Here is a 16744-nt window from a genome sequence, read left to right as displayed (position 1 = left end):
CAATCTAACCTGCCTGTGCAACTTTTAAACACTTATTCTGCAATCAGTATAAATTCACAGGAAATTTCTGAAAGGAAAATAATGCACTGTGGACATTGAGTTTAGCCCTATGAAAATTGCATAACTACAATCCAATATCAAAACCGTGAGATCATCATTTGCCCAATTCATCGTAGTCACTCAGATTTCCCATGTATCACATGAACTTGTATGTTCATGAATGTATGCATGTAGCTATGTGAGGTTTTTTTTTATCACATGCCTAGATTTGTGGACCAGCCACTACAATCAAGATGTGCCACTGCAAGGCTCCCACTAAACCATTCACCTCTTTCTAGCTATACCCACCACTTTTCCTTCCTTTCTAATGCTGGACAACTAACTATTCTCCACCACTATGATTTTATTTCAAGAATGTATGAATGGCATCATACAGTATTATCTTTGAGGATTAGTTTTTTTGTCACTAAACATTGCCTTGAGATCTATAAGAGTTGTACATTAACACTGATGGCCTCACCGAAATACGCCCACTACCAACTACCCTTTGACCCAGTGTCCTGGGGACTGTCTCCTCATCTCATGCAGCCCTATGCCAAAGATATTTGGTGCAGATGCCAGAGCCTTAATTTTTTCAAAGAGTAGACCTTTCAGCCAATGTTGTAGCTGTTACTGAAAGGAAAGAATAGTGATTAACAAACAGAATTAGGGTAGTCTCAGTAACAAAAGATGATGTCACTGTTGTAAAGTCAGTTGATTTGAAGGATACATATGAAAATATCAGAGCTAAACTTCTTCAAGATGTTGCCTATAACACAAATGAAGAGTCTGTGGATGGCACCACCATTGCTATTGTTCTGTCATGGTCTACTGCCAAGGAGGGCTTTGAGAAGATCAGCAAAGCTTCTAATCCAATGGAAATCTGGAGAGATGTGATGTTGGCTCTTGATGCTGTAATTGTCAAACTTAGAAAAGGTTCTAAACATGTGACAATCCCTGAAGAAATCGTTCAGGTTGCTATGATTTCAGCAAATGGAGACAGACACTGGAAACATCATCTGTGATGCAATGAATATGGTTGGAAGAACAGGCATTTTTGCAGTGACGGATGGAAAAATTCCAGAATGATGAGTTAGAAATTATTGAAGGAATAAAATTTGATAGAGGGTGTATTTCCTTATATCTCATTAATACATGAGAAAGTCAAAATGCTAATTCCAAGATGCCTGTGTTATGTTAAAAAAAAAAAGGAAAATATCTAGTGTTCAGTTTATTGCACTTGGTTTTAATATTCCAAATGCTCACCAGAAGCCCAGATGCTCTAAGTACAATAGATTTAAATAGGCTAATTATTGAGGTTAAATAGTTGGTGTTCAGGTTATAACAGCCAAAAGTCCAGGGTTCGGGGGCAATGGGAAGAACCAGACTAAAGACATGGTTGTTCCTACTGGTGGTGCTATATTTAAGGAAGAGGGGTCAAATCTAAACCTAAAAGATTTTCAAGCTCATGACTTAGGAGAAATTGTTTTCAAAGGTAATTCCATGCTTCCTTTTTCATTGCCCAATCACAGACTCTAATCTTATATTACACCTTCCCTCACATGCATATCAACAACAGTCCACACATGGGCTTTTCTCTGTTCAATTTAGAATTTTCTCTGGCATGTTCATTGGTGTCTGCAGTAACTATTCCTGGTTGTCAACTTGAGTATATCTGGAATGAACTATAATCCAGAACTGGAAGGCTCACCTGTGATCCTGATCTTGAGCCTGGGAGAGACAAGTTTCTGACCTGGATCTTGGCATGGAGATCTTAAGGCATAGTGGCTATGACTCCTAGGAGACTAAGATGGCATCCTTTGTTCAGCTCACGTTTGGGCAATTATGTTGATGAGACTTTATGTAGGAAACTATTAATATTACGAAGAGATACAATCTTACAGCAAATGCCCTTACAATCTACTCACTTTTTCTTCCAAATTTTTTCTGAGCCTTAGGTGTAGGAATGTTTGTATCACTCGGATTGGGTTCCACAACTCTGTACTTTGATTGGTTGTGCTTCTTCTGTAATGGTCTCCGTATGTTGCAATGAGAAGTTTCTCTAATAGGGAGTGGAGAGACTACACTTATCTGTGAGTGTGCAAACACAAAAGTTTATAGATTGTCTTTAAGGATTATGCTGGTTTAGTAAATTAGTGGTTGTAGATTTTCCTCCAGCATCCATGACTTCTCGTGTACTTAGCAGTTAACTAGATTTCCAGTATCAGGTATGGTATCCTCTTGTTGAGTAGATCTTAACTGCAATTAGAGAGTTGTTACTGTCTAATTGCAATTAGAGAGTGGTTACTGTCAAGGTACGTATGCTACTCCTGTACCCATAGGGTTACTGTGCTGTGATAATTGTAGATGTGGTTCATAGGTGTCATAGCTGGGTAGGACTGTTGGTTATTTTCCTCCTTTGGAACTTTGCATGGCTCCTTCTGGTACAATGAAAACTAGTCCTTAGGTAGGTTGCATCCAGATCACTTCTAGCTCAGGGGTTTCTGATCCCCAGTTTGGAAGTGCATGGTGTCTCCAGCAATAGGGACTTAGCTTACTCTGCTGGGGGTAAGGGTAAGCAAGGGCAAAAGCAATAGACTGTATATTTTGGGAGCCTTTTAGACATCCCCGACCAATAACTTAAAAGAATATGTGTCATGTCTGATACTGGGGTTTTGTTAGGTGATCTTTGACTCTTAGAGGGAGAATCATTATTTCAGGTAAGAAAAGTTCATTATAACTATATGTACACTGAATTCCATGCACTGTAGGTTTGGTGTTTTTGTTTTGTTTTTATAAATTGTTAATAGTTTGATTTCTTATGGCATTTTCAGTTGTTCTTTTTGTTTACTAATATTTTTATAGTTATTTTTTCCATTTGGGGTAACAAGTCAAGGTCAAGATGGAAGATTGGACTACCCAGAACCAACAGAATGCAATGGTTCCAGAATGCTGTCTGAAGTTATCCTGGTTATTCTTAAATTCCTGGAAATTTTTATGTGATTCCAAGTAAAGCATATCCATCACACATCTAAAACCTTAATAGCACACACACATATAAAATATATATCTGTATTATACAGTTATATAAAGTTGTATATATATCCAACTACATATATCTGTATTATATAGTTATATAAAGTTGTACACATATCCAACTGCATACACAGTTGGCTTTCTTTATTTAAGGGTTACATATCCTCCAGATCTGCATACTTGGATTCAAACAAGCATACACTAAGAATTATATACATATGTATTCTATAAATAATATATATTAAATCACATCTGTACTGAACATGTACAGTTTTCTAAATAACTTAGAATAATTACTTGAATAATATTTTATTATTTTAATTATAAATGGTATTAATTTAATATATTATGATGATTTAGTAAATATATTAAATTATTTTATCATAAATAATCTAGATATTATTTTGAATGTATAGGAGGATAATCATATATTGTGCTAATACTACATCAATTATATAACAAACTTTGAGCACTTGATGGTTTTCGTATCAGGTAAGTCCTATAGCTAATCTCCCTGAATACACATGGAAACACACACACACAGACACACACACACACACACTTGTTGTCTATTTTTTAAGAATGTTGTGCAATTTTTAGCTTGTAGAAATCTCTTTTGAATATTATTTAATTTTAGATACTTGCTAATAAAGATCTCCTAGTTAATGGTTTATTAAATAGAGAATAAAAAAGACACAAAACTGGAGCTCAGTGTGGATCTGGGAGGAGTTAAGGGGAGTTGATAATTAAAATATTAAAAATAAATAAAGGACTCCTAACCATGACATCTTTCATTTTAGTTTTAGTTTAGTGACTTAATGCTTTAGCTGGTTATGTGGTACACATTTTGAACTTCAGGACTCAGGAGATTAAGGAAGGAGGATTTTGAGTTTGAGGCCAGTTTTAGGTACACACTGAAACCCCGAGAACTTAAGAATAAACAGCTACTCAGATAAAGCCCTGCACTTAGTTGGCAACAATGATTGGAGTGGCAGAAACTCACTTATCTGCTCACACACATCAGAAAAATGAAATTATTTCTACAGAAAAAAGACTCACAATAAATTTATTTTCATTTTCTTTTAACCCATCTTCTGCTTGTGCCAATTAGTTGAAATAACATCAAAGGACATGCCTAGAGAATTGAATGCCGAGTCTACCATACAATGATCATTATCAGGAGACATGCCATGGTGGAAGAACACCTGCACTTCCCAAAGCTAACTTACTCGGACAGGTTTTCTGTGGTCTGGTTTTGCATCATTTATTTTTGAGATCTGCCAATTATTTTTTTAACACTGATGCAAGCCCATTCCTCTCCATACCAGTAGCCTTTTAAGAGATATTTCTATAAATAGTTAAGAGGATTTGCTGTCCTGCACTGTACATTCTGCCAAGAAAGATACAACACTGAATATATCACTCTGGAAAGTAAAATTGACAAGTGGCAGAAACTCACACTTGGGAAACTCACTTTAGGAAACTATACATTTAAAAAACAGCACCTTTTAGGTCTTTAATATCATATTCCTATAGAAGTTTATCCTTATTTTGTAGCAATATTTTTAGAAAGAAGTCTATATTTTTCTTTCACAATTACCTAGCATATAATATTTATATCAGAGGAAAACTTTCAAGAACTAATAGCAATAGCTAAAAAAAACTAAATATGCAGATTGCCTACTTTTTAAAAAAGTATCACCTAAAAACAAACAGCCCAAACTCTGGGAAGGCAGCTTAGTGGCTGAGTACCTGCTTAGTATGCCTGAAGCCAAGGTTTCAGTCGTAAGCACAAAAGCATAACAAATAAACAAACAACCATAAACCACTAAACAAAAACACAAACTAAAAAAAGCAATGGTGAAACTGCTGTTTAGGATGGCGAAAACTGGACATCAGGTAGTTTTCAAATTTTTAGGTTCCCTGTAAATTATTCCAAAAATATTCTTGATAAATCATTAATAGTTTACTGTGATAAAACTGGCCACTGGCTCTATAGTCTTCACGGATTAACCCTTATCCTGCCAAAGACAGTGGGTATTGTGAAGATCATCTTACCTCGACACCAGTCACAGCCCGAGAGTCCTCTTTATTTTCTGTGTCTTGGTGAATACTGGGATTATGATCTTTCTCTGCTCTGAACAGGGGCAGCAACTGTGTCCCTGCAGCCTGCCTGAAAAGATGCTCCTCCAGCCACCCTGGGTTTTCTTGAGAAAGCCTGGGCATGTTTTCCTAACAAATGCCCCACAGGAATCTTGTCATCTGCTTTTACCAACACCCATGGGCCCTCTCTGTTCTTTGGCTGGCTACTGCTGGCCCATGTCTGAGTCTGCTGGGGACCTCCTTGCATTGTTACTCTAAGCAAAGCAAAAGGCTAATCCCTGCTGTGGATCAGTAGTGGCTTATCCACCTATCTTAGCCTTCTGTTCCAGATATAGCTGCTCGCTGAGTGTGTATGTCAAGACTGCCCTCTGTAGGTGAGTAAAGAAAGTTTCTTCTTTATAAGCCACCAGGTTGGAGCACTGTGAGTTAGAACAAGCTGCACAAATGATGAATGTGTTGTGAAAGCCATCTGAGGGGAACTTTGAGGCAGCCCCCACCTCTTCATGGCACCCTTCTGATGCTGCCCCATGCCTTTGTGCCTTTATGAAAGCAAAGCACCCCAGAGCTCCGCGAAAGCAATGTTGCTGCTGTTTCGTGGCGTGTCAGTTGCTTTCTGTAGTTTGTCAGTATAGGGAGGGAACTGCTTGGTGGCTGTGCCCACAGAGAGGGAAGAACTAAGGGTTTAGATTAAGAAGCAACTGGGCCTGAATGGATATTTGACTGTGGATATTTCTGGAGAACAGCAGGCAACTAACTGACTGTATCCTGCCTGTGTCCAAAGAACTTGGCTAAACAGTAGTTACTCCTGAGGCTGAACAATAGTTAGTCCTTGACTCCTGGTCATATAGTATCAGCCACACGTAGGATAAGTCTTCCCATTTCAATTAACCCAATTTAGAAAGTCTCGCTCAGACTTGCCAAGGGGTTCATCTATGTGATTCTAAATCATGTCAGACTGAGAATGTCACTATTTTACAGCTGCTCTTCTACTTTTCTTGCCTGCAACATTAAGTCACTCAGTCAGTCCTTTCCTCACAAAACTGTATGTTCCTCATGTCCTTCTGTTCTTCTCTTCTTCGCCTGCTGTAGACTTAAAGAGCATAGTGAACAGTAACCCAGTTTTTTTCTCAAACAGACAATATTATATATACATACCTTTATGTGATAGTCATATAACAGTCAAGGCTTGAATTCAAACTGAGTTATGAAAGAAACTTCATGTGGGTGGCACAGAGGAACACTTGGAAATATAAGAACATCTCTTCCAATCTCAGCCTATTTCATATTCAACCCACAGACCATAACTGCTAAGCTATTAATGGAAGTTGTAGGAAGAAAGGATTTCCATATTTGTTTTTTTCAGGTGTTTGCTTCAAATCTCCAGCCTCTCCTCAGAGAGTTTTAACATCTCATGATTGAAGGGACCCTTGTACTGTGGGGTGCTCCCCTCTGGACGTAGGGTTAGGCACAGACCACACACAAACACCAATTTCCAAGCACAAAAAAACGAGTGCAAAGGATCCTTTATTAAGCAAGGCAAAGAGTGGCTGAGTCTGAATCACATAAAAACAGTAGCAAGTAACTTTACAGGTGTTGATTTTTAAGAGGAAAAGGGGGAGGTCGGTGTTAGAATGAGATAGGACATGTTGGTAAGTTCTAATAGGTTAGTCAAAATAATGAATTTTGATTCCTGTAGCTTGATGTTTTGATAGTCAGGCCTTGGTGATCAGTCTTAGCAATGAGTCACTGGTCAAACTAGGGAATGGACATCGTGGTCTGGCTTTAGGAATGTGATCTAATGGTTTAGCTAAGTGGGAGAAAGGTAAAAGGCAAAACCTGTCATTGCTGTGTTTGCCGTGCTTGGGCCTGTTTGCCATGATCTGGCCTGCTGGAGCTCTTTAATGACTTTTATTAGGATGCACACATTTTTGCCACTTGCATCTATTCTTTGTCATAAAAGCACTCCCCAGGACTCTTAATGAATGAAATAACCAGAGTATTAAAATCTCAGGAGACGAGATTAGCTCTCTCGTTAAGCATAGGGTACAGATGATGCTGGAAACTGTAAGATGCTCATCAAGGGCTGCAGGGAATTGTTCTGAGAACAAAGATCCTGAACATTTAGAAGAAAATCTAATTTGTCGGTTGTCTCTTGGACTGGAAATAAAGCAGGGATTTCTTTTTTTTTTCTTTCTTACTTTCTTTCCCTTTCTTTCTCTCTCTCTCTCTTTCTTTCTTTCTTTCTTTCTTTCTTTCTTTCTTTCTTTCTTTCTTTCTTTCTTTCTTTCTTTCTTTTTCTTTCTCTTTTTCTTGTTTGGACAGGTTCCCAGTTCCAGGGTGGTCTAGAATTTACTATGCAAACAAGGCTAACTTTGGACTCTGGCTCCTCCTCTCTTCCCTTCTGGAGCACTAAGATTATAAATATGTGTACCCCTTATTTTCTTGACTCTTTAAAACATTAAAATCAACTGTTTTATTTTGGGGAGAGGGAGTTCATGACTAAAACACACTCACTTTCTGCCTTTTAATAATAATAAAAAAATTCCCTTAGATTTGTTTTCCAAAGAATAATCGTGTTTCTACTTCTGGTTAAGACATAATGGCAGTGGCCCAAGCCTCTGCCTTAAAATAAGCCAGAACCTTCCATGCTTTAACGTTCTTATCTATAGAGGCTTTTAGAGGCATACCGAAACTGCATCTTCTCAGTACACACATTAAAAACTGCATCTGATAAACACAATATCTATTTAAGCTTTTATGTTTTGCTAACCATTAGGTTTTCTATGTACAACAATCAAATATACTGTAACAAATGTGACTCAAATTAAAATTCTGGAGATGAAAAAGTCAGTTGCTGAGCATGCGAGCAAAGCACTGAATTTGAAGACATGGCCAAAGAAACTATCCAAGGCAAAATATAGAAATCAAAAGCAATGGAAAAATCAGCAGAGCATTAGTGAACTATGGGATCCCTATATACATCTAGTCAGTCTCTGTGGAGAGGATGGAGTACACACAGCATTCTAGGAAGACACCAGTGAGATGGCCCAGTAGACAAAGTTGCTTGTTGCCAAGCCTGAAAATGAATTTGATCCCTGGGGGGACCAACGTGGTAGAACAGGAGAACCTGCTTCCACAAATTGTTTTCTAACAGTCACATACGTGTCATGGCCACAGGAATAAATAAAGAAATTAAAAACAGAATAAAGAAACCATGAAGAAATAAAGGCCCAAATATTTCTATATTAGACAATCTCAACAAATCTGAAATTTAAGACACATCAAACCATGAAAAGGCACATTATTCTAAAACAATCAAACTGGTGACAAAGAGAAATCTTAAAAGCACTCAGAGAAAATAAGAAAACCAGTAAAAAATGAAGTCACTAGGTGGCCGAGTGGATTACACAGAGGAACAATGCCAGCGGGAAGACAGTAGGAACTTAAACACTAGCAACACAACTTAAAGAAAAACGGTCAGCGAGAACTTGTTTTCCTCTGAAAACAATATTAAAAGATGAAGGCAAAATACAGAAGTTTTCAGACATTCAAAGGCTGTAAGAAAAACCAGCATTGGACCTTAACTATGAGAAAGGCTACGTGAAGTCTTTTAATGTAAAGGAAAATGACAAACTCCCAGATCTGAATGTTAAAAAAAAAAAAAAAAGAAGAAGAAAGTGTTCTCAAAATGGTAACTGTTGGGGCTAGATATGAAGATACCAAAATTATTTAATTCCCCTTATAGGTTGTTTCAAGGAAAAGTTCTAATAGGAGCTGGAGATAGCTCAGCTGTAATAATGCTGCATGCCCACTATGTGTGAAGCACAGGGTTCATCTCTTAGTAGAAATTTTAGGAACAATCCCTGAAATAACAAAACAAAAGAAAAGGAAAAATTTGGCAATCAATTAAGAAAAAAGGTTTGATATAGAAAGAATGTAAAATGTAAAATATAGTCTCACAAAGCAAACTTCAGGTCTAGATGCCTTTATCACTGAATCCCAACATTAGTTTTTGAAAGTTAGAGGGAACACATGGGGCTGGGGAGAGACCCAAGTAAAGAGCTGGATGTGGTGACACATGCCTGTCATTCTAGAACTGGGGAAGCAGAGATAGGAGTACCCTTGAGGCTCACCTGCCAAGCAAGTCTAGAATAATCTGGGAGTCCCAGATTATAGTGAAAAGAAAAATACCCAAGGGGGATGTCTCCTGAGGAATGATACTCAAGGCTGACCTCTGGCCTCCACATGTATATATACCCATGTACACATATGTACATGTTGCTATGTAAGCACACACACATATACACAAATACACACCATGTATCCTGGTGAATTAACGGCATGAATGTTATAAAGGTAACTACTTTTTGATTGGATTTGAAGCTCAATCCATGAGAGAGAATTTATATCTGACTGGGCAAAAAGCCAATGACTATGTTAGTCACATGATTTTGCTAAATGGACAGGTTGTCAAACTGTCTTCTAAATATTGATGTTTATACACATAGATTAGTGCTGCTCTCAACTTTGGCCAGAGAAGTTCTTGTGGAAGTGTGTTGAAATATTTTTATGAAATAAATCCTGGTGAGTTTGCTACTGGCTCAATGGTTATGTTATGTTCCAGAATGAAAGACACACACACAAAGCCTTTATACTTTGATAGGCCTTAAACAGCTCAATAGCTGGGCCACTGCCTTACCTCCATGCCGTCAATCCTGAGTTATTACTTACTAGATTCTGTGTTCTATCTTGGTGCTCTGGACCCAGAGGGCGCCCAATTGGGCCATGCTCTGGGCCGCTCTCTGAGCCACACTCTCCCAGTTCCTTCACATGGCAGCCATGCCTCTCTGTTCTGTACTCTTCCCAAGCATGCTGTCTTTCCTCTCCTCCACACTCTCCCAGCATGACGGATGTCCCCTTCTCTCTTTCTCTTGGTCTCAAGCTTGGGACCCCCTCTGTCTGCCCTGCCCAGTTGTTGGCTGTTGGCATCTTTATTTACTGATCAGAACTAACTAGGGGCAGGATCCTTCAGTGTCTTGCATGTAGACCTGCGACTCTCTCATGCTAATAATTTTGGGGACCCAAATTAACATTAGAATACAAGCAGCATTAAGTCAAACCCACTACAGAAGCAGGCAGTGGTTAATGCAGAGACCCATAACTGGTCAAAGTACTGAGAATAAGTAACTGTTGAAGGTTGTGCTCAGTGCTAAATGGGACCTATATCAATACTCTCGTCTTATCCAAAGCTTGGAGAACATTATGGAAAAGGTGGTTTAAAAAATGTAAGAACCAGAGGATAGATTGGAATGCTATGAAATGCTACTTTCTATACAGTACATGGCTGTTGGATTCATGAAATCACAGCAGCTGTGCCCACCTGCATAAGATCTACATGAGATGAGGCCTTTCGACATTCTAACACGAATGTGCGTGGACACATGAGCCAACCCCCTACCATTCACCCTCCTAGCTGAGAAGCTATTGTCACCTAATGGCCCTCTGGGTAAGTGCAGTAATTTTTTTCAGAGGTATAGCCACTGCTACATTGCCTATGATCCATAAACAACAACCCTCCCCCTCCCCCTCGCACCACAAGTACATGCAAGCAACAGTAATTGAACCCAGCGGTTTCTGTGGCTAGTGAGCTCATAGTTCTGTCATTTTTCTAAACTCGTATAATTCTTAACTATGTTATAAATACTTATCCTTATACCCATAGATAAACATAATTCTAGCTCCTAATCAAAAAAAAACTTTTTGCAGCATAGAGAGAACAGCTGGCTGGAGCAGCCTACTTCCAGCTGATACCAACAAACAAAAACCCCAAACAAAAAACAAATAAAAACAAACCAAAAAAAAAACAGAACCAACCAACCAACAAAACAAAACAAAACAAAACAAACAAAACACACCTCAGGGAACATCTCAGCAGAAAGATCTTAAGAATCAGAGGACCAGAAAGTTTGCTGCAAGATTGTGACTTCTAGATATGACAGGGAAGCTAGACATGAGCTTTCAGCAATATGGCTGCTTAAACAAGAGCTGAATAATGATAGCATGTCAATATGAAGAGCTATAAGCAATAAAATATTGAAGAGAGCTGGGAATTTACCAGGGATGAGCTGCCTAATTGATAATCTAACACCAAGTGATCAGCTCTAAGAACATACATACAATACTATGTGAATCTAACAGGTTGTATTTATATAATAATTATAACATACATGAATATATGTTAACATAAATATATCTAACTAATAATTAAAGAGGAGGAGCCCATGAATTTAGGAGGAAGCTAAGGAACATGGAAAAGAGGGGGAGGAATTATACAATCATATTTAATGAAAAATACAATAAATTTTAAAAACGATGAAAGAATAAAAGCTTAGTAGGTTAGAGTTTGTGTAAAAAAGACACAAGATAGGTTGGATATGTTGGGGGAAAAGCCTTCTTGAGGTTGTAATAGAGGAATGAGAAGGTGGAATTGGGGATGAATATAATGAAAATACATATGCATCAAAGAATAAATACAAACCATAGAAAAATAAAAGTACTTATTGGTGGTGAAAACGCATGGTGTTATATAAAGCGTTTAAATTGTGAAAAAGAGTAGGATATTGTATTCTTCAGAGTTAACCTATATGAAGAAACACCCCAAATGTCTGGGGATGTAGCTCAGTTGAGGCTCTACCTTTTCTCTACCTAGCAATGTAAAAAGAAGTAAAAATAGACCATTCTAAAGGATATCATTCTACATTTTATAGCAGTGCACATATATAAATACCCATATATAAACATCTAGTTAAAAAAAGCTATGTGACCATAGACTTAGTGAATGTGCCTCCTTCATTCATTTAACACAGCATACCTAGCTTCTATGTCCAACTTTAGCTTTGAATACCTGCTGTAGGCTGTTATACATGATATTGTATTGTTTTCTCTCTTTCTTAGTCTATGTGTTTAATTTACAACTCCTAATGTGAGTGCATTCGGGCCTTTATGAATGTAATTAACTAACTTTAATCATAAAAGACAAGAGGGAGCTGCCCTCTCCTCACTTTGCAGGGCACGAATCGTCAGACTCAGGAATTCAATTTAATTTCGGACTTTTGGTTTCTAGATCTTTAAGAAATTAACACACTTCCACCTCTCCCCTTAAAACAAAAACAAAAACAAAAACAAAAACAAAAACAAAAACAAAAACAAAAACAAAGCATACCCCAGGATCTCACTGTGTAGATTAGGATAGTCTGAGATTGGAGATCCTCCTGCCTCAGTCCTGCAAGTACTGGGACTGCAGGCATGCACTTTAGGCTAGCTTGAAAAAATACAGTTTTGCTTGTTGATTAGTCTGTGTAGTTTACTCTATTTTGTCATGACAACTCAAGGTTTCTATTGTAGTTTATTTTCTAGTTGATAAAAATATATACAGTAAAAATGACCATCCTACTTAAATCAGTCTACAGATCCAGTGCAATCTCCATCAAAATCCTAATACATTTCCTCACAGAAATTGAAAGAACATTTTTCAGCTTCATATGGAAACACACACACACACACACACACACACACACACACACACACACACACCAGTATAGCTGCAAAAAATCCTGAATAATAAAAGAGGTGCTGGACGTATCACCATCTCCAATCTGTACTACAGAGCTATAGTGATAAAAAGAGAATGATATTACCATAAATGTGGACACGTTGGTCAACAAAATTGAATTGAAGACCCAGACATAAACCCAAATGCCCATGGACACGTGATTTTTGATAAAGAAGCCAGAAATACATCATGGGAAAAAAATAGCATCTTCAACAAATGGTACTAGTTGAATGCAGATAGAGCTATACTTACTACCCTACACAAAACTCAACTCCAAATGGATCAAAGACCTCAACATAAGGCCAGATACCCTGGATCTGATAGAAGAGAAAGTGGGGAATAGTCTTGAACTCATTGGCACAAGAGAAGACTTCTTGAACAGAACACTGATAGCACAGGCACTAAGATCAACGATTTATTAATGGGGCTTCATGAGACAGAGAAGATTCTACATGGAGTCATCACATAATAGGGGTACAATAGCCACAACTTCGTGTTATTTTGTAATAGCAAGGCCATGTCCTCTGCACAGCCTAGAACTTATTTCCCTCTATTCGTAATGGTTGATCAAAAGAGTTACTGAGTTGCTTTTCTTTCAGGCTTACTGCTGACATTTGAAGCCAGGAGTCATCTTGTATATGATGTGTTATTGACGTGTTTCCAGTTATCATCAGTGGTTCCTTGTTACCAAATATCAGTATCTCTTCTCATTGCTATAGTAGTGACCCCCAATGTCTCAGTTTCAACCTTAAGTGCTTCTCCTAGAACCTATAAAACATGTACTACATTCGCATGATAGCTAATGTAAAAAGTTTTGAAACTTGTACATTTGTTATAAACTAGTTATTTTACTACACAGTTATTGGGTTAATTCTAGCATCTTCTTGGTAAGCAAATCTTCAATTTGGGGTACAGTTTTTGTAGTTCCTTTGGGTTGGGTGTAGCTCAGTGGTAGAATGTATGTTTGGCATTCTCTCAATCTCTGGACAACCCCCTCATGAAAGGAACTTAATTCATAGTATCAGTCATTTTGAAAGAAAAGTCTCAAGTATGCAGCATAAGGATTATCTTATAATTACTTGGTATTTGTTCATTTCTTTGGGACACTCATGTGTTTGTCTCATGGTTCATGTTGTGATGTTCAGGCTGGCCTCCATGTGCCATATTTCCTCTTTCTGCTCCAGTTCCAAGATTACAGGCATGTACTACCATGCCAGGCTGCACAACTCAGTTAAAAAATTACAATAAATTTTATTTATGTACTTATTGTGTATGGGTGTGGGCATGTACACTGAACATTGAGTGAGTGGAAGCCAGCAGACAACTTTCAGAGCACCTGTTGTCACTTTCCATCTTGTGGGTCTGATGAGGGAACTCAACGGTTGGGTTTGGTGGCAATGCCATTGTTTAACAGGAGAGCATTTCCATGGCCCTGAACTACCCACTTTTAATAAGGTAACATGGTTCTACTTCAGGTTTGGAAAATAGCAGTTTGTGGAGTGTTTGCCTTACTCAAAGAGGCCCTGTGTCCAACCTCCAATATGGCTAAAAACAAAGTTTTCCTTCAGAAACACAAAGCATCTTACGGCAGGTATAAGATATAGCCCCTTTTATATTAGCAACTTGCCCTTTTGTACCTTTCTTTATTCAGCAACTTCTATTGAATCAAGGTGTATCCTTCTACCTAATTCTGATGGAATAATGCGCCTATGATATTCTAACCTAATGAACCCATGAAAAAAGTTGAATACTTGTTTGGCAAAGTGGAACCAAAGGCTGAAGAAACGAATAGGTTGAGGATGGGAGAGTTGCTTGGGTTATCCAGGTGAAACTTGGATACCTCTTTGAGCTGTGGTCAGTGAAGGGCAGATACGATAATGGTGACTTGGGACACAGGGTAGAAAAACAGATTCTCCTGAGCTTCTAGCATAAAGTTATTCCAGCCTAAAGCTGATCAGATGGGGGAGACCTATTTTTCTGGACTTCTGACCTACACACCGTAAGACGATGAATTTATGCTTGATTTAAACCACTATAATTGTGGTAATTTGTTGCAGTAGTGATAAAAAAAAATCAATATCATCTTCTACACTTTTTTTTTCTTTATAGCTCATGATGGTTTTTTAAAACTTGACCTCAAAAAAGTTTTTTAAAGTAACACTATACTGGTTATTTTTCATACATTCCTTTGTGTGCTCTTTTACTCGATTTCAAACACTATTGTATAGATTTCGGTGTAATCAGAAGACGAAGGGCAGCTCAGACCTTTGGGTTTAAGATAGATTGTGAGGTAAACATATAAGCCGAGAGAAAAGGAAGTTAGATAAACGATGAATAACGTTTTTCTGAGACATATATTACTGGTTAAGCCTGCAACCGTTGGTCTATGACTCATTTCTCAGTCTGATCTTAAAATGTGAGTATGAATGCCTGGTCCGCTGAGATGTTTAATTCAAACAAACTAAAACCACTCAAAGGTCATAAATCAAGCTTCTCCATAGACTGACGTCAGGAGGTTTGGCTTCTTTGGTAAGGCTGGCCTGCAGTGTGGCGAGCTCTGCCAGCTTGAAGTACCCAAGGAAGTGGCTTGGCCACGGCAGCCGAGTGTGCGCTCCAGTAGTTTTGGGCCCTCTCGGCTTCCGTCCGCCGCTGCGGTCACATGCCGCTGCTCACGTGCCAGACGCTGCTGTCACTTTGCCGCTGTTCCGGCTTCTTCAGTGTGAGGCTCTTAACGTCTCCCGCCGAGTCGCCTTCGCTGTGCTCCGGGTCTCCTGTGGCCACCGAGGCCTCGGATCTCTACTGGCGCCTGCCCGCCCGTGCGGCCCTTACTCCCCGAGGCTATCCAGGTGAGGCCGCCCGGGGCCCCCTCCTGGCTCCGGAGAGCCGGCTGGTTTCCGTGCCGTCCGCTCCGGGGTCTGCCGAGCCGCAGGGCCTTCCCCGCAGAGGGAAGGGGACAGCGCGGGGGTGGACAGGCTGGAGCCGGGGCCTCCGGGAGGCTGCGCTGTGCCCTTGGCTTCCAGCCTTTCCCGGATGGAGCCGGTTCTACCTGGGACCCGCAGCCTGCGCCGACCTTGCTTGTTTAGGCAGCAAGTCCCCACTAAGAGAGATTAAGTTCCACACTGACTAAGCACTTTGGGAACGCGGAATAGAATTTGGGTATGATTTTTTTTTTTTTTTTTTTAACCTCCCTTTACTCGTGGGCAAGAACGTAAGATTTGGGAATGGAAAGTTAGGTTTTTGCATCGTAGTAAAGTGAGGTGTAACTTATCTATTATGTTGAGGAATGAGGATTTTTGTTTGTTTGGTTGGTTTTTTTTGTTTGTTTTTTTTTGTTTTTTTGTAGCTCATTGTACACTTTTCTTGTCAGAATCGACTCCCATTGTTGGCTGGACCTAAGTTTCAGAAATTTCTTTCACTATTGATTTTGAAAATATTTTGTCAATTTCTGTTTAAAAAGAAGGCACTGGTATATCACACCTCTTGGTGTATTTTATTTTGAATCAGTAATCTTAAAGAAAGGAATTAATAAAATGACTTTGTAATTCAAAGCACAGTAGATGCTAATGAAATACCATAGTTGGCCCTTTTCTGTATTTTAATTTTTGTAGAAGAGATTGGAACGTGTTTGAGATTTAAAGTAGTGGACCTCTGGGTTATTTTTAGTATATTCAAAGCACTGGGTATGACTGTACTAAAGGTGGTTGAAGAGTTCTGCTTAATATTCTCTTTAGTTCTAATTTTGCTGTCCCTTAAATGGCCATTTAAAAAATTTCAGTGTATATTGAGGCTAATAATTAAAAACTCTTCTCTGGAAAAGAACACGCCTATAGAAAGCCCTTTTATGGGGTGGTAGACAAAATTTGAAATATGTTAATGCTTTTCAGACCTAGGATATTTAATATTCAAGCTAAGTGAAATTAATATGGTTGTATTAATACTAGTAGTTCAAAAAAA

The 16744-nt window shown here is 38.6% G+C and overlaps 2 protein-coding genes and 1 pseudogene across 6 annotated transcripts in view; 2 read left to right on the top strand and 1 right to left on the bottom strand.

The window, feature by feature from the left end:
* Rgs20 (regulator of G protein signaling 20) overlaps positions 1-5429 on the bottom strand; it is a 104894-nt gene extending 99465 nt beyond the window's left edge. For both annotated transcript variants that reach the window (XM_076924431.1, XM_076924432.1), the window contains exon 1: positions 5134-5429. In XM_076924431.1, coding sequence (XP_076780546.1) covers positions 5134-5301 — 168 coding nt within the window. In that variant the 5' untranslated portion in view covers positions 5302-5429. The remainder of the gene's footprint in view (positions 1-5133) is intronic.
* Positions 511-3082, top strand: LOC143438321 (60 kDa heat shock protein, mitochondrial pseudogene; annotated as a pseudogene).
* Positions 5430-15342: 9913 nt separating the features above from the next.
* Atp6v1h (ATPase H+ transporting V1 subunit H) overlaps positions 15343-16744 on the top strand; it is a 75810-nt gene continuing 74408 nt past the window's right edge. Inside the window, exon 1 of one of the 4 annotated variants that reach the window (XM_076924429.1) lies at positions 15343-15636. The gene's annotated coding sequence lies outside the window, so the exon portion shown is untranslated. Of the gene's footprint in view, positions 15947-16744 lie in introns of all 4 variants that reach the window. The other 3 variants (XM_076924430.1, XM_076924427.1, XM_076924428.1) reach the window with 3 other exon arrangements.

The sequence above is a fragment of the Arvicanthis niloticus genome, chromosome 25 (assembly GCF_011762505.2).
Source record: "Arvicanthis niloticus isolate mArvNil1 chromosome 25, mArvNil1.pat.X, whole genome shotgun sequence".
Classification (NCBI taxonomy): Eukaryota; Metazoa; Chordata; class Mammalia; order Rodentia; family Muridae; genus Arvicanthis; species Arvicanthis niloticus.
Note: the sequence above shows the minus strand (reverse complement) of the source record. Positions and strands in the feature narration are given on the sequence as shown.